Source organism: Bombyx mori, chromosome 21 (genome assembly GCF_030269925.1).
Source record: "Bombyx mori chromosome 21, ASM3026992v2".
Lineage (NCBI taxonomy): Eukaryota > Metazoa > Arthropoda > Insecta > Lepidoptera > Bombycidae > Bombyx > Bombyx mori.
Window position 1 is genome coordinate 1,825,350 of NC_085127.1, and position 22,783 is coordinate 1,848,132.

Below are 22,783 nucleotides of genomic sequence, written 5' to 3' on the forward strand. Positions count from 1 at the left end.
ACAGCTCAAATGGTTACTAGAGCCCATAGATATCTACAACATAAATGCGCCACCCACCTTGAGATATAAGCTCTAAGGTCTCAAGTATAGTTACAACCGCTTGACGGCAGAAATAGGCGGGGTGGTGGTACCTACCCGCGCGGACTCACAAGAAGTCCTACCACCAGTAAAACCAGTATTACAACATCTATATACTCTGGTCACTAGATGTCAGCTCTTAGGTAATTCTTTACGTTCTTCTATCTATGGTCCAATCAACAAACGAACCCAATTATTTTTCCCAGGTTCATAAATAGCTCGTGAAATTGCCACACAAAGCAAACTGTAGTCGTTATCGGCGACCGCGCGACACGGACAAGTCGAATCTGTCGCAGTGAGTCAGCCGTGATCCGATTAGATAAAACACTCCGAAAGTGATTGCTTGAAGCATTCACATCGAGGTATAGTATATAATTAAAGCAGACAGTTCGCCAACCCCCATTCTATATTTCGCCCTAATCCCTCTTCCCGTGAACAGATTGAACGTTATCCAGAAATAATCGATTGAACGTAGGGAAGAAGTGACAGGTGGTAGTGGGAAGATATAAGTCGCTCTGATATAAATGGTGGGGCAGTCGCTGCATCGACGCTACAATGACGTCATCGACATGTAGTGGTATCAAAGGGTCAAACATTTGGGGGCTTTATCAAGTGGGCTGTGACCTTGTCCGCTGACAGTGGTGGTAATTTTGTATTACTTTAGTGATGTCAAAGGGTCAAATATTTGGGGGTTTCGTCAAGTGGGCTGTGACCTTGTCCGCTGACAGTAGTGGTAATTTTGTATTACTTAAAAAGAACTGTATAAGTTTTGAAATAAATAAAAAAAACAGTCTCACAGTTGAGAGAAGCTAAGTAGCTTAAAATTGTGTTATCGTAGGTTTTGATAAACCTGTACTGGAACATACTGTATCTTTTACCTGTATTATGTAGGCTCTCTGATTCACTTTACACTGTGTGCAAGTAAACCAAAACCTCTGTCTCTACGTTACGTTCCAAACATTATGATATCAGAGATAGATAAAGGAATTTATCTAATTCATTTAAATTTTCTCAAAGAGTATATAGTGTTTGTTTTCAAGCATTCACAATGGATAGTAAGAAACATCTAGGAATGTTGTTTAGTTCCACTGATTTGGTTGGTACTTATTATGTCGCTTATAGATTAATCGCTTCTTTTTATTACTTAGATGGGTGGACGAGCTCACGGCCCACCTGGTGTCAAGTTGTTACCGGAGCCCATAGACATCTACAATGTAAATGCCGCCACCTACGTTGAGTTATAGTTCTAAGAACTCAATTTTTCTTTTTATAGTTTAAAACATAATATGCAGCCAGTTTTTTTTTTTTTACTTGTTATTTTCTGTGTATCTTTTTAGCTTGTAATGTGTATTGTGTGCCTAATAAATAAATAAATAGATACAATTCCTTACTGTTTATGACGTCCTGGTACTTATGTTTTTCTATACTAATATTATAAAGAGGAAAGATTTGTTTGTTTGTTTGTATTGAATAGGCTCAGAAACTACTGAACGCATTTGAAAAATTCTTTCACTGTTTGGAAGCTACACTATTCCCAAAAGACATAGAATCTTATTTGAAAAAAATTAGGGATCCTTACTAAAACTCCAATAATGGAAACCCAAAGTGTAAAAAAATTACCTAAAATATTCTTTACATCGCGTGCCCTGCGAAAACTATTGATGATAGAATAAAATAATGTACTACGACTTTGTACAACACATTATTATTTACAAAAAGTGTTAGGGCAGCATATGTCTAACTATTATAGTTATGCCGCAATAAGTGTTCTTTTATTTAAAAAAATAAAACATTGTTAAATATGGTTGAAATTTTTCTTAAAGAACCGAGCGGAGCCGGAGCAGGCCGCTTGTAAACTATAAAAAATTGAGATCTTAGAACTATACCTCAACGTAGGTGGCGGCTTTTACGTTTTAGATGTCTATGGGCTCCAGTAACCACTTAACACCAGGTGGACTGTGAGCTCGTCCACCCATCTAAGCAATAAAAAAAACAAATATGTAAATTAATAATGCAAACTAATTCAAAAAATATCCTACCTTACATATTATCTGGAGCCCTTTAACCTTTCCGGGCATATCGCCGCAGGGCATGAGCCTTCGCCGCCGCACCGGGCCGCCATCGGTGAGCCACACTGCACCCACAGCCAATAAAGGCACATCGTGAGGTCCGAGGAGGTGGTTCCGCTGACTGCATTCCTGGTTCATTACAATTCACTTTTATGTAAGCAACAGAAAATTTTAACACCTTGATTTATGATCGGAAAGACAGACCCGAAGTGGGATCTTGGAATTTTATTTGGAAAATGTTTAAAAAACTGGTAGGAGGAAGTAGTATTAAAATCAGGTACAGCCGAAGACAAATCACATTTGGTCGAAACTAGAATTCCCTATACCCAATTCCCAATCATTTCCAATCCCATTCCCAATCACAGCCTGATTACTTATATAAGTTAACTAGCTGAGTCCCGCGATGTTATCGGGGCGAAGCTAGTCTAAAAAAAGTATAATAAGTATACTAAGTCCCGTCAAAATCGGTCTAGCCGTTCCAGAGATTAGCCGGAACAAACAGACAGACAGACAAAATTAAAAAAAAATATATCTTGGTATATGCACTGTGTATGTATACATACTTACGCGTTTAGTAAAAAGTGGTTATATTATTATTACAAACAGACACTCCAATTTTATTTATTTGTATAGATTACAGATGCTAAGATAGTGAGACAAAGTAAGCCCGAACGGTTTTCGACCCAGAAGTGACTTCCATGATGAAGGATTAATAACAACGAGTAATAAAAATAATAACCGCAAAATTGTTACTTTGCCTTCTTACCGGGGGGTGTGGCGTCTTGTGAGCTGACACAGGTAGGTACCACCATCGCGCCTATTTCGGCCGTAGAGCAGGAATGCGTTTCGGTTTGAAGGGCGGGACAGCCGTTGTAAATATACTGAGACCTTAGAATTTATATCTCAAGGTGGGTGGCGCATTTACGTTGTAGATGTCTATGGGATCCAGTGAACACATAACACCAGGTGGGCTTTGAGCTCGTCCAACGATCTAAGCAATAAAGAAATAGCCTTATCGTAGTCTGAAGATAAATATCTGTCTGAACATATCTATTAGCATTTCTATAACAGTGGTTTATTTGAATAACAAAAAATACTCACATCCTGTTGAGATCGTTCCAAAGGTACGAATGAAAGTTTGTAGTTTGTAACGAAGACGGATCCCAAGCGACCATGATCCCTCTCGCTAAGCGGAGTCAGCATCACCACATTATGAGCTACACCAGTCACCAACTCTCCTGTTGAAAACAAAAATATTCTATCAATTCATCATCATAGTCGGTTGATCTTGGCAGAGGAGTCGTGGTCATGTGGAATCTTTGTTTATGAAAGTCTTGACAGATGTACTCCACAGTTCGCGACCTATGACATGTCCTTCTTCAAACGAGGCTTGTGGAGAGTATTAAGCGGTAGGCAGCGGCTTGGCTCTGCCACTGGCATTGCTGAAGTCCATGGGCGACGGTAACCACTAACCATCAGGTGGGCCTCGTTTGCCTCCAAGGGCAATAAAAAAAAACTAAATAAATAATTACCTCCTACCTAATCAACGTATTTAAATTAAATAGGGACTTCAGTGCTTTTTTATCAGTTTATAGTTATCATGTTAGAATTTATTATAGAATATTATAACATGTTAAAATCACTTTTTCTGTTTTCTCGTTACGAAGGATTATGATTCTGCATTCACTTTTTTACTGTTTCTCAGTCTTTTCTGCTGTAGTACTGACTCTACGGTGCTTTATAGACCGGAATATCATAATGACCTGAGACCTGGTCAGACAAACACAAACCTGCCTCGTTTATTCTTGAAAAACGTAACAAAATCGATTGCGAGGTATTAAAGAGTCAAGCTGCGAAACAGACAAACAGACAACCACTTTTGAATACTATTTAAAGATACCATATTGGTAATTAATAAATCTATACTTTAGTAAGCACGGCCGGTACAAAATGTTCAACCTACGAAACGCGAAGACCGTGTCATGATAATCATACCATAAACGTTTTCAATATTTTATTAGCGTAATTCGGCAGACAGTGTAATCATTTGAAAACAACTCTATATTTGTTACAATCGAAACTTAGAGCAACAGCATGTTAGTCAGTGGCTCTGGAGTGGTTGTCGTCAGAAAGATCAGGGGGAAATGTACCTCTTGCACTTTTCCTTAATAAAGATTGAAAAAACTAAAAGTCTAACCGCCTCCAAAGAGTGGCTGTACCGGCCTTCAAATATTTCTGCTACTGCCAAAGTTATCTACAGCCCCACTAAATTTCTTCGCTAGTACGGGGCATCGAGGAAGGCCATAAAAATTGCACTTCGCATACCCAGGATGCGAAAGATTTGTTCGGCCATCAGTGTTGTGCTTAATACTTAGTGCGAGTTTTTTAATGTTCTCGATAGCGCGATACAGCGCCCATGGCGGCAAACGTAGGTAAACGTTCCAACTCTATCCAAATTTGAGTTAACTTTCACGCTATCGAGAACGTTATATAAACTCGCACTAAGCACACAGATGGTTCCCGATATCCTGTGGATTTCGCTGGACTCTCGCCTAGACGTTGGGAGCGGTAGGCGGGGTGGGGTTTTTTGGATAAAACCAACCGAATACCACGAATCGATATAACCAATTTCGTGAAAATATTGCGAGAAAATGATTTCCTGGGTCTTTAAGTTTTTAGACGGTACATTCGATTTGGACCTACCTCATAAAATCTGTGACTCACTCCAACATAAATGATTGCTCTCACTCGGCGAAAAATCGTGCCACATGGCGTCGCATCGCGAGAGCATCTGTATCGCAGGATCCGACTGATGCATGACCACGACCACTCTGTCAAGAGTGTACGAATAGGAAGAACATTCGATTTGTGAGTATTTTATTTTCTGTTTTTTTTTGTGAGTATTTGTGACTGTTTCTTCCAACCTCAAAACTTATCGATGACTGAAACCGCGAGTGCACGTTTTCCTTCGATAAACTTCATACGAAAAAAATATTTTACTTGAACATATTTTTTTTTCAAACGCCAACGACCTACACAGTTATGACTCACGTAACATTTATAATAATATGAATACGTAACGAGAAACAAACGCTCTAATTAGTGTTAACGAAAGCGTTCTACGTACGTACTTTGTTTATTTATAAAAGTTTATGATTAAACGGATTCAAGGTCGTGTTTGTGTAAACACAGACGATTCAAGGTCGGACAAGTGTATATAATGTTTTATATAATAATATCGCGGACGCAGAGGTTGCCGAGGTGAAGTGTGATGTAGTAAAATCTGAGTACGAATAATCTAGAGCTCTTTTTTTTTTCATTTGTTTTTTTTATTGCCATTGTCACGGTTGGTCACTTGTAGACGTCGGTAATGCGAGGGAAAGAACGAAACCACTGCTTAATATTTATATTATGTTGTTATATGTTGCTAAACTCCTCAAGCTATAAAAGAACATAGGGACTTTTTTTTATAGCTTAGATGGGTGGACGATATCACAGCCTTTTTTTTTGGTCAGAAGGAAATCGCCGGACTTCCGCCCTCCACTGGGGACGGCGGGCGGATCGCATGTCGGAGTCGAACCGACTAAAACCTCCTGTCGCTCAACAACCAACGTCCAAACCTCACATGAGACAGAACTCATGAAAAGGCAAAGGGGGAAAAGTGAAGTGTTTAGTGCGGAGCACATCTCTCCCATCACCCTCCCCCTCGGGACGCCGGACTTGCGGTCGTCGGCGCTACGACCACCAGCCCTCTCGTTCGGCAGGCTATGCGGAGCTCGCCTAGATGGCGCCGGTTAGAGTGACTTATCCTACGGAATACCCCGCTGGGTTAGAACCAGCGTGGGTCGAGAATAGCCGGCCTTCCAACGCCAACAGCCTAGACATCTTATGGTGTTTGTAGCGACATTCAAACTGCGATATCTATCGACCCTCTTTTTAATGCAATATAATATCCTTTATCCTCATTTTAATATCAATAATACACGTTTCGTTAGGTAATTGACTAATAATATCAATTTTTTTGTTGTTATCTAAATTCGATAACGTGAACTTGTCGAAAATAATGAACAATACCGTGTATTTTAGAGGTTATTCATCTCTGTTATTACACAATAAGGTAATTAACAGCACGGGGATTTACCGTTACATTTTCCTCAGAATTGCGCACTTAAGTGATAATATTATCAATATTGTTCTTTAGACGGTATGACAGCGGCAAACTTCGATTAACACCTTAAGTAACTTTCACTGCGTTAAAAGCTCGGTAAAAAGGAGTTCGTTCTTAAACCAGCATTCACTGTCAGGAGATTCCACACCCTAGAACCCTAATTGGAAGGCTTGGATCGCAGATTCCGCAAACAGGCAGGCAATCCATTTTTTGTGTGATGTTTTGTAAACAAAAAATACTTTTACGGTTTAATCTTGCGTTTCTTAATGTCATTTCGTTATTTAGGACGATACGAATTCTTTACAGTTTTCCTAGTCACGTAAAAATGATTTTAATTCTGTCTACCACTCTTCTTCATACTTCATTCTAACAACCAAGTTGCCGGCATTACAATGGTAGGCAGCAGCTTGGCTCTCTGCCCTTGGCATTGAGCGACAGTAACCACTCACCATCAAGTGGGCCGTATGCTAATCTGCATACACGGGCAAAAAAAAAAATTACGCATCTTTGCCCAAAAGTTATGTTCGCATACAACAAAGCATATATAAACAGCGTGTAGATAAAACATAAGCTACTATCTCAGCCTATGCCATCTTGTGCCCATAAAGCCTTACTGGTGGTAGGACCTGTAGAGTCCGCGCGGATAGGTACCACCGCCCTACCTATTTCTGCCGTGAAGCAGTATGCGCTTCGGTCTGAAGGGTAGGGCAACCGTTGTAACTATACTGAGGTCTTAAAACCTATATCTCAAGGTGGGTGGCGCATTTACGTTGTAGATGTCTATGGGCTCCAGCAACCACTTAACACCAGGTAGGCTGTGAGCTCGTCCACCCATCTAAGCAATAAATAAAAAAAAGCCACGCTCTACCGTTAATACGTAAGTCGGTATCAAAGTAAGACCTTCGTAGTCACGTTCTATCCAATTTATTTATTTACGATTCGCACTACTAAAACAGTTTTTGTGCAATCTCTATTGACCGTGAATATGCTGTTATTGATACCAAACGTTTCAACAAACAGGGTAAACCACGCAATTATTTGAAACGATCTAATTGTTTCCTTACAATATTCAATGCAAAAAAAATCTTTGTTGAATATTTTGTCGAACAAATTGAATTATGCACTGGTGACGCTTACAAATAACCTGACTTTATTCTGAGGTCACTAGCCAATTCAAACGGTAATGTTAACACCGCTTTTCTTGACACAAAAATATTCAATTACATCAGTACTATTTTTTTAGTAGGGTTTGTTCCGTGCTTCAAATAGAAAACCATTATTACTGCGCGGCTGACAGCTACGATGATGGTGATCGAGGAAAGCATATAGCCATAGACCACTAGTGCGAGTTTTTTAACGTTCTCGATAGCGTAAAAGTTAACTCAAATTTGTATGGAGCTGGAACAGCGCCCCTAGCGGCAAACGTAGGGGTGGTGTTTAATTAATACTATTTGTACGGACGAATGTTTCTTGGTTTTTATATTGTTGCTTAGGTAGGTAGACGAGCTCACAGCCTACCTGGTGTTAAGTGGTTACTGGAGCCCATAGACATTTACGACGTAAATGCGCCACCCGTCTTGAGATGTAAGTTCTAAGATCTCAGTATAGTTCCAACGGCTGCCCCACCCTTTAAACCAAAACGTATTACTGCTTCAAGGCAGAAATAGGTAGGGTAGTGGTACCTACCCGCGCGGGCTCACAAGAGGTCCTAACACAAGTAAAAGCTGCATATTGTGCATAATAATTATTAGCAACGGTACGAATAACTCGATCACCACATAGAAAAGCTTCTTAAAGAAAGATGGTTGTTGCTTGGAACTTGAATATGAAAGATTTCTTATGATTATTATTAACGCGACTCACTTTCATAGCAATTTCTTTGATATACCAATTGATACCGCTACATCTCTTCGAGGACGCCGAAGTAAATAAAAGATGTCCGTGACGAAAAGCTTGCAAGTGCCCAACAAACTGATTATAAGTTTTTATCTATCCCAAGACAAGTTAGTACACGTGGTTCAGAACGGCTCCGTCTGAGATATGTTATCCGGACTAATGATGATCTAGCGTAATTTGTTGTGACTGCGACGCTGACTTACTATCGGCGACAGATGGTAATGACTTGTTGCGCCACGGGAATGCATGCATTTCAAGTAAGTCGTCCGGTGCCTAAAGGATAAGACGTCCGGTGCATTCGTATTGAGCGATGCACCGGTGTTCGAATCCCGCAGGCGGTTACCAATTTTTCTAATGAAATACGTATTTAACAAACTGTGTGAGATCGTCCACCCATCTAAGCAATAAAAAATAAAATATGAGCTGTGATAGCTGACATTGATGACGTGCTGCGAGGTCAATGTGAGGGCTACAGCTGTTCCGCCACAGCTCAACCGTTAATAGAAAATTTGTGTATATTATATGTCTACACAAGTCTAGAGAGATCCCTATAGGTCATCGAACCACCGTTGTTTAGGTGGTCAATAAGATCTACAATTTACATTCAATTAGACGTCAATTTTAATGTTAGTTTCATTAATAACACGTTTATACATATACTGGCTGTACCCGTTCGCTTCGCTGGGCATTTAAAATTAACATTATTATTTCTCACCCCCACAAAGATTCTCATCATTAACGCCCCCGCAACTGGTGTAGGGAGTCCAACACTCATATAAATATTATCCTATCCATTAAGTACATGTATTTTCTACATGGATACTAAGTTTGAAGTCAATCGGATGCACGGTTGAGTAGTTATAACGGAACATCCGTAAAAACCACTGTAGATTTATATATTAGTATGGATATACGAAAAATATATTATGTAAAATAAAAACGAAAAATATAAATCTCACCTTTTATCAAAGCAACCATATCAACACACGCCGAGCCACACAATAAATACTCTATGGGCCACCACTTCCTATCGTTCGCTGTACAAAAACGGTCGTATGTACAGTTAACAGAAATCGTATATGCATACGCAATGACTCTTGTTATTGTGAATTACGTCATTCAATACATAGCAACTATATCTGCCAGTCTCCAGTGGAAACTGTTTCAATTACATATATTGAATTAATAATTTCATTAAAAAATATATATATATATATATATTTACCGAGAGTAAAGGAAGCGTTATGAACCTCACCAAAGAGGTATTAAGAAGCACTATATGTTTTTTTATCCTACCTTTATTTATTTATTTATTTATTATTACTGGTGGGGGGACCTCTTGTGAGTCCGCGCGGGTAGATACCACCGCCCTGCCTATTTCTACCGTGAAGCAGTAATGTGTTTTGGTTTGAAGGGTAGGGCAGCCGTAGTAACTATACTGAGATCTTAGAACGTATATCTCAAGGTGGGTGGCGCATTTACGTTGTAGATGTCTAAGGGCTCCAGTCACCACTTAACACGAGGTGGGCTGTGAGCTCGTCCACTCATCTAAGCAATAAAAAAAAATCACGAGTTATGTCTATGGGCTACCACCGTATCGGAAGCGCGACCCACTAAGAAGATCCGGCGATAAACTCAGTGGGCTAAGCAAGCGAAATGCGAAAGTGAGGTTGTTGCGCTGTTGAGATCTATTACACATTGTCAGGACTACAAAAAAAGACATGCTTTTATTCAGATAGTTACGGTGCATTTGGTCATATTCATTGACCGATGTAGGGGTTTTTTTGTTTAAAAGAATGAACGAAGTCAAGGCCCGCCTGGTGTTAAATGGTTACTGGAGCCCATCAACGACTTAAATGTAGCCACTGATCTTACATTACGAGGCTTACTGCTTCACCGCAGAAGTAGGTAGGGTGGTGGTACCTAACCGTACGGGTTCAGAAGACGTCCTACCCACAGTAAAAGGTGTGCTTTATTGCCTAGCTAAAACAAAATATTACTATAGACACCATAGGCGTTTCATTTCAAGGAATGAATGAGTCATTCCTAGTTAAGGATAAGAATTTTCATTTCCTACTAAAACATAATTTGTTTAAAAGGGTACAACGTCAAAACAGTCTTGTTTAATTTTAAGATTATGGTTCTTTTTGCAAACCGTGGTAGGTACATGTTGATAATAATATTCCTTGATACGGCGCGTATTCTAAGGTTTCTCACTGTAGAGCCCTAACCACTGGTGGCTTGTATAGTGGACACTGCCATTAACAGCGATCTTATTAAATAGTGTTTTTTTTTTAAATTGCATTTTTCCCCTTTTTTTTAAATATTCTATAATTAATAAGATTTTAATAACTGTAGTATAATAATAATAAAAACAACGGAGGAGTCACATACAGTTATCTGGATACAACTTCGATTTCCTGTATTTTCAGAACCAGAGACTGATATCCATACTTAATTATGTATGTTAAAATATAATATACACCCAGACAAAGAGTAAATAAACTTGTTCATCATATACAAATGTTTGTCCAATGTGGGAATCCAACCTACAAACCCCAACCCCAGCTCAGCAGTTACACAGTACATGGCTTCTACTCCCAGTCAGAGTAAGATACTTGACTATCATAGTTTAACCATAACATTGTTTCACACTTTCGCGGCTACTCTATCTGTGATTATTCTAAAAATTATTGGATTCTCAGATTCCTTAATTTTGAGTATACAGCTACACACTGTTACGATAAAAAAAAAACTCAAATTCTTACCTGTCAATAATTTCGGTTTCACCTCTTGAATAGTGCCATTCTTTTCTTCTTTGCTCTGTTTAGAAGGAAAATGACCAATGAAAGATTATTTTTTAATAAAATCAAGACATGTAGTAATTTGGTCTGATTCGAAAGATAGGGCGGACACTGTAGAATACTATAGAACTGAGGCTTATAGCTCATGTCTCTAAGTGAGTGTCGACAATTAAGTCAATATTTGTGGGTTCAGATAACTACTTAACACTTTAACATAGATGGGAAAATAAAAAAAATTACAAATGAATTTTTAAATGTAGAATACATTTAAAATACTTTGGTAGGAATAAAATTTTCATAGCATTTTATATGCAGATTATTTGCAATTTAGTTGTAATATTACTGCATTTTAGTATTTGTTTATTCAATATCATCACTGACATAATCACAACTACTCTTAAAGTTTAATCTCACTTTTGTGATTTTCATTTACTTATGTTTACAATTCATAAAAACTGAAGATCCTTCCATATCCTTCCTAGTCTTGGTGGCAAATATTTTGAAAAGAACAATTACTGGCTTTAATTCTCAGTCAATCTCTTTAGGATAATGTTCATTGGTATTCCACTCTGAAAGCAGCCTCTGTCTTTTATGAATTTCCATTACCATTACAAAAGGGAAACCCTAGCTTAGGGTAAATGAATGGGGAACATTTGTTTGTTTATATTTCAATTCTCAACATATTATGTTGCATTGTTGCATATATTTTTACAACAGTTAAATTGAGGAAAGAATACTTGCTGTGTGTCACCTTATGGTACATTTAAAAAATTCAAAATAATTGTATTGAAATTAATGTTATGCTTCGTTTATTTAAACAAGTTTCGATATGAACAAAAAAAATCTAATCATACTGTATAATTGTAAATAAATTCTAAATAAACTTTTGAATCGGTATGCTTGAAAATTCCAGTTTTTTTTTATTGATTCGTTAACAAGTAATCATGTAAACTTATTGTATGACATCATTTTACAGTTCTATTAAATTTCAAATTGAGAGAATTTGTATTATTTCCGTAGTGAAGTGTACAACTGCTAGCATTTTAGGGTATAACATGCTGTGATTTACAACATATCTTCAAGATAAGTTAACTGTTAACGTTACCGACGACACGTTGATGTAGCTTTTGAAGTTTTGCACTAATTTCTTCTCATTCATTTTTAACAACTTGCTCCTCACGCAATGTTGACCCACTTTTAAAGAATAGTTACGATTGAAATATTTATTTTACACAAGTTTAATAGTCTTTCGGATAGAGTAGACAGTTTTTATTGTTTATATAAGGGATAGCCCACATGATTTATCTCTATTTTATGATTATTTGATAACAATCATCATAGTGCACACAAATTTATAGATTAATTTCATTCTATAAAGTTTCTGTCGTAGTAGATTTGTATTTGTGGATTACTAGTTTGTACATTTTAAAGTTCTTAAATAGCACATTTCACGTGAGATTATAACGAGATCTAACACTTTCGAAGAACTATTTGACTTAAAACAGCAATATCAGCAAAGACATAAACTTCAGAAGTTTAGGAGTTTGAAGTGGAGTGACAGATACATAAATATTGCCAAGTACAAAATAAGGAGCGTGTTATGTGTCACAGACCAATTAAAAACTGGATCGTTTCAGTGGGTCGCGATTCCGATCCGGTGGCAGGTTCAGCGAAGCACTGCTCTTCCTAGTAGATGTTACCAGTCTCCCGGCTGAACCTCGTGAGCTCGCCTACACGTTTAGTGAAGCTAGCACAGCCCCTCAAGGCAATAGGTAGGCCAAAAAGTCATTCATTTTTTTTGGGTCTCTACACAAAATCTTATGAGGTACTGGTGAAATAAAAGACTAGGCTTCACCTTTTACAATTCCTTCACTATGCAAATTGAAGATTACTTTAAAAAAAACCAAGACAGTTTCGTTGGCGTGGTTTTTGAAGTTTGTAGGGACATTTCGTCTATAGATGCAACTTGACTACACAATTTTACTTGGATTTTGAAGAGAACCTGTTCTTCATTTCGAAAATAGGGCAAATAGTTTGGGCCTTGTTCCATTTGCTAGCCCAGTAAAATGAATAAATAAAACCAGCTATGGTGAGGGGTTACGACATGAACATAATCTGTGGCTTCATTTAAAAAATCCATAGATTGTGAATGCTCAAAAAAATGGCGATTGTTAAATTTTTGTTGAAAATTTAAAGCACAATCTTTAGGAATTGAGTTTAAATAATAAGTATTTATTGGTGCAGTTGTATTAATTAATTTAACATGGCTGACGCAATGGTAGAACGAAGACCAACACTACGGTTTTTCTGCCACAGGTGTGATATAGAATTTGAAGATGTTTTGCAGGTAAAGATCGATATTTTGTATTGTTTTTGCGACTAAATTTGATTTTCACATTGATCTGTGACGTCGGAGATATCGCTCCGTTTGAAACCATATTTTTCCTATAAAATTTCTAGGAAAACTGCGCAACAGTTTTCTTTTGATGAAATCTATTTCCAATTTTTTTTCACTAATACCGGGTGTTCTGCGTGTCATTTCCGTGAAAACTCTTTTCAAGGGATGTCGGATTACAAAATTTTCTTATTATTACATCATCAATTGATTTACAGTCCTCGAACTTATCTTTTTTAGGAAATTTCCTTTTAATAAGAACAATTTATAAATCTTACTATGTTAGTTCTGATGAGATCTCTGCTATTTGCATACTTTTGGATCCTAACCCAGTTTAATGACCTTAGGAACAACCATTAAACGTGATTTTTAAAGCACATGACCTTCTCTAACCTTTCTGAACTGGTATTTTGTGTTTGTTAAAAACAAATGTGAAAAAATTCAGTATGAATCAGACTAAAAAAATATAATGTTATCCTCCGTCAGGTATTTTGATTTTGAAGTTAGTTTTAATGCAACCTTTCAAATCTGAATGTTAAAATAAATGTTGTGATAGTGCTAATACACTTAATACTTACTTATTTTTTCAAGTAAATATAAAAGTTTTCAATTGATGATGATGATAGTAATAAAGCATTTATATGTACTTCATTTATCTGGCTCACAATACAAGATATAACCAAAATAAAACCTGTTTAATACTCTTAAATATTTTATTGTTTTAAAAATTCAAAAAATCTCATGCTGTGTTCCGTCACAAAACAACCACTATTCTAAAATACTTGAGACTTTGATGTCACTACATAGGTGCACTGCATACTGATTGCTATCGATATGTACCAATTACTGCTTAATGACAATAGTATGTCTGCCCATTTATGCCAGTCAAGGGAGTACAAAAACATATTTTCTGACAAAATAAATGCATTTTAATGTTTCAGGATTATACATGCCCATATTGTGCTAGTGGTTTTATAGAGCAATTGGAGAGTGAAGCGGATGGTGATTTTGACGATGCAGATATGAGCAACTTGGACGATGATGTGAGCACTAGTGATGATACAGATGAGACACAAAACTCTACACAAGTATGACAAATACAATTGATTAGATTGAAATATAGTAAAAAGCATACAGACAGAAATACATGGTAAAATGTAGAAACATTAACATTGGTACACTACTCCAGGTAATAGATTGAAAGAACAGTTCTGATATTTGTAAGAATAACATTATAGGAGTTTGCAATGTGAAAGAAATTGTGTTGAGTAGATATGTTGCAATTTTATATTTTGTTGATACATGTGTAGAGTATTTTGTGTGTTTAGAAGTATATTGTTCGTATTAGTATTGTTTTATATTACAACCTACAAATTTTTTTTTATTGCCGTATAGCTAGACGAGCATACGGCCCACCTGATGGTGAGTGGTTACCGTCGCTCATGGACGTCAGCAATGCCAGGGGCAGAGCCAAGCTGCTGCCTACCATTTAATATTCTCCACAAGCCTCGTTTGAAGAAGGACATGTCATAGTGCTCGGGAATCACCGTGGAGGGGAGCTCATTCCATAGCTGGATGGTACGTGGCCAAAAAGATATCTGGAAACACACTGTGGATGAACGTAGTGGCTCCAGGTAGTATGGATGAACTCTACTCCGGTTGCGGGCGATGCGATGGTAAAAACGAGATGTCAGTATCATCTCGAACAATTCCTCAGAGCACTCCCCATGGAACACACATTTTAAAGATTTGTATCTATTTAATCAAACTAACTGTATAAATAACAGTTATGACACATTTTTTATAACTTAATGGATGATACTAACCTTTGAAATGGAAGATAATATACAAAACTGATCTTGCTGCCATAAAATATAATCTATGACTTTAATTTTTTCTCAGTTTTGTTTCATTCTTTAAAAATAACACTATACAATTTTTGTTAATTTTCAGTAGTAATGTGTGTTTACTATGTTTATTTTTATGGTTTCTGGGCTATTGAATACCAAAGAGGGTATGAGCTCATCAGGGTCTTTAAGAAAATAACATTGATATATTGTTTTAACTACCAGAAATGATCTAGCTGGTTATTTAAAATATCAATAAAAATACCAGTAGTTATTTTATGCAATGATATGTAAAAATGTAGATTATTTAAACACCATTCTAATTTGGCTCCAGTAACCATACCACATATGGGATGTACGGCCTCATACAATTAGTGTTGGTTGGGCTTCACGTGATGACATTGTTTAAACAATTTTGAAACATTTTTCATAAAAATATGTTGTCATTAATTGTACATAATTGGTTTATAAATTGTTATTTAAAATCGTGTATAATAAAACATCAATAAGAGAAATTGAAATTATTTGTTGCAATATTTGTGACAACTACAATGTTGTTATCAGTACATGTGGTCATGGGTTGATAAAGCATTTATCATATGCTATGTACTACATGCCTTCTTAGAATGTAAGATAAAAACAATAACATGACATTGCATGTTTGTGTTGAAAATAAATTGTTTAAAAGATAGATTATGAATTGAAGGAAGAGTTAAAATAGATCAAAGAATAAAATAGTTGCGCATGGCCCAGGTGTTTGTAAGTTCAAATATTGCAAATGTTAATTAACAAATACACTAATGTGTAGCAGAAATGTTCTGCAATAATAAGTATTATTATTTTGTACGGACAGCTACCTAATTAGGAAAAAACAATGTGGTAACTTCTATAAACTGCCAGCCACACAGTCATGTTTCTCCAAACTAAATGTAAAAAAATAATGAGGAAAATTATCATATTTATGGGTCTGCTTGCCCATTTTTCTATTATTAATGTTATAATAAAGGATTACCACCGAATCAATTATAAAATCCGTTTAAGTTGTATAAATGTTATAATTTAAATTTAAATATTTTTTTTATTCACATGATTATTTTGGTAATTTACAGCGCCAGGCACCACCACCAATGCTTAACGATTTAGCATTCCTGATGACGGGAGGTCGGTACCGGTAAGCATGATAACTTCAATTCCAAATATAAAAAAATACTAATAATACTTCATAAATAAACTTCCTTCCCACATTACATGATGGTCATGGTCGACAGTATGTTTCCAGAGGTCTTTTTTGCCACGTGCCATCTGGCTATGGAATGAGCTCCACAGTATTTCCCGAGCGCTATGACATGTCCTTCTTCAAACAAGGCTTGTGGAGAGTATTAAGCGGTAGGCTTTGCCCCCGGCATTGCTGAAGTCCATGGGCGACGGTAACCACTCAACATCAGATGGGCCGTATGCTCGTCTGCCTACAAGGCCAGTAAAAAAACTGTCAAGAGTCAAGTCAAGAGAACTGTCAAGACAATATTGAGAAGAAGAAAATATTCTTCAATAGATTGTTGCACTAAAATATTCTAAACAATTAAATTGGGTGGCAGTTAATGTTGTGTAGTGATGATCTGATAGTAATGAGCTCTCTGCAGTCTATAGTAAAAATATCTTATGTGGAGTCTGTTGTACACATCCTGATCTATGTGGTTCATGTATAATTATCTCCCAACACTACTTCGATAAAGCGGCACGATACTCTCATCGTGGCCGCCGATAACAACATTCCCGATCCTGCGGACAGAATGGAAAGCAGTCGACGTCGCCCCAAACACGTCATTTCGGATCCTCCCGATCCACTAACGGTGCTTTTAGGTACCTCAAGCACCGGTCATCGTTCTCGTCGAACCCGTCGCTTGCAACGAAGGGCTCGACGAGTAAATTAACCCTCAGACACAGCCCACTGAGTTTCTCGCCGGATCTTCTCAGTGGGTCGCGTTTCTGATCCGGTGGTAGATTCTGCGAAGCACGGCTCTTGCTAGGGTTCGTGTTAGCAACGTCGTCAGGTTTGAGCCCCGTGAGCTCACCTACTAGTTAAGGTTACGCTGATATAGCCACTCAGGCTCGCAGCTTAGGTAGAAAAAAAAAATCCAGTATAAAACTCATTGTCTTTGCAGAAACACAGGTAGAAGAGATACAATCCTCGAACAGTTACTCTGGATGATGGGAGCCGGGAGGCCGGGCACTGGTGCTACAACTGCTGGTGCACCATTTGTACTTGTCGGAGCACCTGGAGACTATGTTTTTGGAGGAGAAGGTAAAAAATTTATCCGTTTTATTATCTTATGATATCTAAATTTTGTTAAAAATATGGACCTGGTGGATCTATAGTGTTGTTTTTTTTTATTAGCTTTATTCAAACTAAAATGCCTTGACATCCATAAGGAAGGTTTTAAATTGTTACATTCATAGAATACATTTTGAGACTGCTTTAATGAAGATGGAAAAGATTTAACAACAATAAAGTTTTAATACTTTGTTAGATATTGCTTTCATGAAGATTAAAAGACTAAATTTGTTATTAGGCTTAGACGCAGTAGTAACACAACTTCTAGGCCAGTTGGAGAACTCAGGGCCTCCTCCTCTACCACGGGATCAGCTAGCCGCATTACCACAGGAGATACTCACGGAGGATCATGCTGCTAAAGGGACTGCTTGTTCAGTGTGCTGGGAAAATTTTGAAACAGGTTAGTAAAACACAAGCATCTCAATTTAAGATCCTATAGCATGAAATAGCTAGAATGATATGTGAGCTCATTCACAAATTTAACAAAAAATAAATAAATAACCTACTGAACTGATTATTACCATCATGAATATATGAATATATTTTTATCAATTTACATAATTAAGAGTGAAACTTTTACAATTTTTGTAGTAAGGCATAAAATGTTTTTTACTTAATATTACTTATGATTTAGGAATGAATTAGGATTAATAGCTTTGCCATTTGTAACAACTATCAACAGTGACTAATCAAGATAAGTTAACAAAATATGTAATTCACATTTCAGGCGAGACAGTATCGCGGTTAGAATGTGAGCATCTGTTCCACTCGTCGTGTATCTCCCCGTGGCTGCAGCTACACGCCACCTGTCCCATCTGTCGGCGCTCGCTGCTCCCAGCAGATCCTCCGCCTGCCGATACTGAAGCCATCACCAATACCACAAGCACCACCACAGACACCACAGCCACCGCCACGACCCAGCAACCGCCGCTACCGCCCACGCAACCGCCCACGTCTACGGCCAGTAGTACTCCGTCAATAGCTTCAATCAATGCTCGGTCTGGTGTGTATCATCTTCCTGATTATAATTCGCAACATAAATGTTACGAACATAAAACTATTATGCAAAAACCAAATAGGATTTGCATTAGAAAAAAATAAAAACTATTTACTCTCTAAAAATAAATAAAAACTATTTGCGGTAGGCAGCGGCTTGGCTCTGCCCCTGGCATTGCTGAAGTCCATGGGTGACGGTAACCACTCACCATCAGGTGGGCCGTATGCTCGTCTGCCTACAAGGGCAATAAAAAAAACCTTTTTTAAAACTACAATTTTATACTTATTAACAGAATGGTGATAGAGCATTTTTCATGACAAATCTAAATACTTTAAATAGCTACAAATTTTTGATTACTATTCAGTTTAATTTCAAACATTTGATTATTAAACAATCCCCTATCTATACTTACAATATTCATAGTGTAAAATATTATATAATATATTTGATGGTTCTAGGTTTCGCGGCGGCGCTGCAGCAGATGATGCAGGCGACGGGCGCGCACGTGACGCTCTCGGGCTTCGACTCGGGCTCGTCGGGCTCCGGCTGGCCCGACACCTCGTCGTCGTCGCTCGGCTCGGACCGGTACAACATGGACATCGACTACGACTAACTGCAGGCTCGGCCGTGGCGTCGTTCGTGCCGCAGAAGATATGTATTGTTATGATCGAAAACGACGCGATTGTCACGTGAACTGTCGATGCCGATGCGGCGAACGCGATGAGACGTACTGTGCGCGAGTGTGAGTCGGTGTGAACTAGTCGTTGAGTGCTCATGGTGACGCCGAGCTGATCTCTAGTGTTTGCCGTAGTGGATCCTGTGAATGTTGGGAATCGTGCCTTTCATCTGTGACGTTATTGACACTACTATATGTGTGGCGTAGTGTGGGACAACTCTCGGTGTGAAAATCTCACAGTGCACATAACTAATGAGTTTATAACTTGTGTCGATTTGATACAGGTTTGTTGAAATCGACATTTTGAGGTTTTCCACGTCAGTCAATTGTGATTATCGAAATTGTGTCAATAAAAATGTTATAAATAGAATAGTTAATGAAATTGTTATACTATATTAAATGTAACTAGTTTAATGTAATGTAATAGTTGGGGTTGAATATAACTGACGTGGACTTGTTGTGTTAAGATTGTGTGCTAAATATTTTTTTATGACTGTGACAGATCTAAACGATCTATATCTTGTATAGTGAATTAATGTTAATGTTTTACTGGTGGTAGTGCGTAATGTAAGCCCGCCTGGGCTGATATTACTGATCTGCCTAATTCTGCTGTGAAGCAGTAATGTATTCCGATTTGAAGGTTTGAGAAAGTGTTATGCAGCACAATTGAGAATTAGACCTCATATCTAAAGTTGGTTGGCGGCGTTTACGTTGTAATATCTATGGCTTCTGGTAACCACTTACCATCAGGTGGGTCCTGAGCTTGTCACCCGTGTAAGCTAATAAATAAAAATTGTGAGATTTTCAAGCTGAGCTTAAATTATTGAATTGTTTGTGATTTCGTAAACACGCGTTTCACGTAATAAATAAAATTGTATGTAGAAGAGTCATGGTTCAATTGTTTTTATTTTTAGTAATCTTTTTGTCATGTAAATTATGTAAATATGCATCGTAAGTTAGGGCCTTTAATGCTGAAGTAACATGGATTGTAAATGTATTAAAGAAACGGTTGAAACTTTGACTCTAGTATATAATTTTTGTTTGTGTTTTGTAAAGTATTGTTATTATGGATTGTGTAAAATAAATAAATAAATATTAATACATAAAATTTTAAAATATCTGAACATTAAGCGTTAGCTTTATGAAAATTTTAATGATTATTTTAATTTCTCTAATACATGGTTATGTAAATATTTTATTTTTTGAAATGCGGTTTGAGAACACCATCGTAATGAAGTATTGATGCGTACAAAAAGCAATAATCATATTTGTAATAATAAAATGAAACAAAATACAAAATTTATTAATTGAATTTTGCTGTTTATTATTTAATAACATATACATTAACTGATACCTCAGCTCTGCAGAGTAACAAGTATCTTAAACAGTTAGTTATACAGCAATTAACATAAATATGGGATATTATTCATTATAAGAGAAACTAGACTTTAAAAGAAAGGTTCTACGTTGCGGCTGTCATCAATGAAAAAAAATTAAATGAATGATTTAAAAAGACAATATTTTTGTAAAATTAATATTAAGTGAAATGAAATATTGAAATTAAAATTGAAATACATTGTAACATTGAAATGCACAGATCAAACTACCATGCTATTTAATTTCCTAACTGCGACAAGAACATATTTTTTTGAATTGTCACACTTCAGAACTGAGGCCTATCGATCGATACTATTAATCCAACAATCAAATTACGTATGTGATGTTGTTTGAGTGCTCGCAGTCCGGAGTCTGTCAGCTGCCTATTAACATTGTTTATGGTACTTTAGATACCCTTTCCTTTCCTAATAAGGAAACATTGTACAAAAAAAAATGTTTATGGTACGGGCGATGGTTGTGTTTGAATCTGCCGGCTGGACCGTCTTTCGTGTCAATACCAATAAAGAAGACAGTTTGTCATCTTCCCACCCAGTCTGATCTCCATTGATGATGTTAAAAAACGGCTATAACCACTATCAAAGACTACTTGTTTGATAGCAGTTCGAACAGTGGACTAAAACGTTTAAGAACTCGCACGAGAGACACTTAGATCTGTTACAAAGAGGAATCCTACTTAATTATGTATAAACTTAAAAAAATATTTTAGTATATTATGAATATGTACCCGACATTAGTTCATTCAGTCCGATGTGATTGAAGCGTCCGTTGATAATTGAATAATTATACTATATCATTTTACAATATTACACAGCATTTTATAACATTAGAAGAATTTGCAATCTACTTTTAAAAAAAAAATTTTTTTTTATGGACACTTAATTTCTTTATTGGTCGTCGACCCCTAGACCGTTATTTTCAAATGCATTAGATATTTGGTGCAATTTCCTTAGAGACGCTCGCATATATCGATGTTACGGTAGATTCTGTTGCAGTGGATATCCGACGTTATGCCTCTTGTAACTTCGAGAGTTTATAAAATTGTCAACGTTCCTTTTTGGCTTGTCCGGCACTGAACGTAGTGAGCGAAGTAATGAGTATGTGAGTTCTGTTATTGCTTACGATCAAAGCGTAATGCATATTTTCAAAGACATATTGTATCACGAGAACACCATCAATAAATCCGAGCATGAAATGTTAAACGAATGGAAATAAAAGTTTTAACGAAAATGAAGGAATTGGCATGTTTTATTTTATATCATATACTGTATTTATAATTCTAAATAATGTAGCCTAGATTTGCTTTTGTACAGCTTTCAAACTATTGATTTGGTAAATATGTTTTTGGAATAGTCTCCATTGTTACTTTGATTCTCAATGTTTTTGGAATATCTTCCAAGAAGTTCGGTGGGAAACTCAGCTAGGCTGATGCTGATGCGTGAATTCGAAGTCTTCGACGAGTAACTGCGGTTTGGTTGTTGCTAGCGTTAAAACCAGTTGCATCCCACAGGACCGAGAGTCAATCAGGGGGACCGATCAGGACGTGTCTATAGCATCACCTATAAGCACAGTGGCGAGTTGCTGCATGAGACGGGTCAGTAGTTAGCGGCGGCCCCGATAAGGAAGCTGATTGGCCATTTTGTTGTTATGAAGTAGCATTCCCACGCTGTCTATAGATCCTTACGAATAGCTTCACTATTTTACTAAAATGTGGCTTTTTAGTACAATAATATTTCGCATTCCAATTCCATTAAACTAATAAAGTTTTCTTTCGTTTGTAATTTAACTCATTTACAATATCTGACATTTCGTACATTACTTGTCGTAGTGACAGATAACAGTCGTTCAGTTGGAGAACAGTGTGCTTAGTGAGAGTTTTTTTACTTTCTCGGTAGCGGAAAAGTTAACTTAAATTTGTATGGAGTTGGAACGTTTGCCTACGTTTGCCGTTAGGGGCGCTGTTCCAACTCCATACTTTGAGTTAACTTTTACGTTATCGAGAACGTTAAAAAACTCGCACTAAGCACACAGAACTAAGTTACTGGTGATAGGACCTCTTGAGAGTCCACGCGGGTAGGTACCACCACCCTCCCTTTTTCTGCTGTGAAGCAGTGATGCGTTTCGGT

At 37.1% G+C, this 22,783-nt stretch overlaps 2 protein-coding genes across 11 annotated transcripts in view; one reads left to right on the forward strand and one right to left on the reverse strand.

Annotated features, from left to right (window-relative positions):
* The window catches only part of LOC101738321 (myotubularin-related protein 10-A), a 33,212-nt gene extending 20,950 nt beyond the window's left edge, over nt 1–12,262 (reverse strand). For 7 of the 9 annotated variants that reach the window (XR_009975899.1, XM_038018522.2, XM_062674613.1 and 4 more), the window contains exons 1-4: nt 12,121–12,262; nt 10,980–11,034; nt 3,249–3,385; nt 2,118–2,276 (exon numbers count right to left, since the gene is read on the reverse strand). Coding sequence is in view for 8 of the 9 variants with exons in the window: in XM_038018522.2 (XP_037874450.1) it covers nt 2,118–2,276; nt 3,249–3,385; nt 10,980–11,034; nt 12,121–12,174 (405 nt within the window). In the remaining variant the exon portion in view is untranslated. Of the gene's footprint in view, nt 1–2,117; nt 2,277–3,248; nt 3,386–9,170; nt 9,294–10,979; nt 11,035–12,120 lie in introns of those variants that run through there. The other 2 variants (XM_062674614.1, XM_062674615.1) reach the window with 2 other exon arrangements.
* A 589-nt stretch (nt 12,263–12,851) lies between these two features.
* Nucleotides 12,852–20,574, forward strand: LOC101739542 (E3 ubiquitin-protein ligase RNF126). 2 transcript variants are annotated; one of them, XM_038018525.2, is made up of 7 exons: nt 12,852–13,362; nt 14,352–14,453; nt 16,367–16,428; nt 17,420–17,559; nt 17,828–17,989; nt 18,317–18,592; nt 19,045–20,574. In XM_038018525.2, exons 1-7 carry the CDS (start codon nt 13,279–13,281, stop codon nt 19,197–19,199), a joined length of 981 nt encoding a protein of 326 aa, XP_037874453.1. In that variant the 5' UTR covers nt 12,852–13,278; the 3' UTR covers nt 19,200–20,574. The 2 variants fall into 2 exon arrangements, with proteins under 2 accessions (XP_037874453.1, XP_037874452.1); XM_038018524.2 differs by having other exon boundaries at nt 13,064–13,362; nt 14,352–14,498.
* The last annotated feature ends 2,209 nt before the right edge of the window (nt 20,575–22,783 follow it).

Excerpts from the sequence above, each read along its gene's own strand:
- LOC101739542 (XM_038018524.2), top strand. The coding sequence starts at position 13,279 with ATGGCTGACGCAATGGTAGAACGAAGACCAACACTACGGTTTTTCTGC. Across the intron at positions 16,429-17,419 it reads ATGACGGGAGGTCGGTACCG|AAACACAGGTAGAAGAGATA; the intron begins GTAAGCATGATA and ends TTGTCTTTGCAG. Across the intron at positions 18,593-19,044 it reads TTCAATCAATGCTCGGTCTG|GTTTCGCGGCGGCGCTGCAG; the intron begins GTGTGTATCATC and ends TGATGGTTCTAG.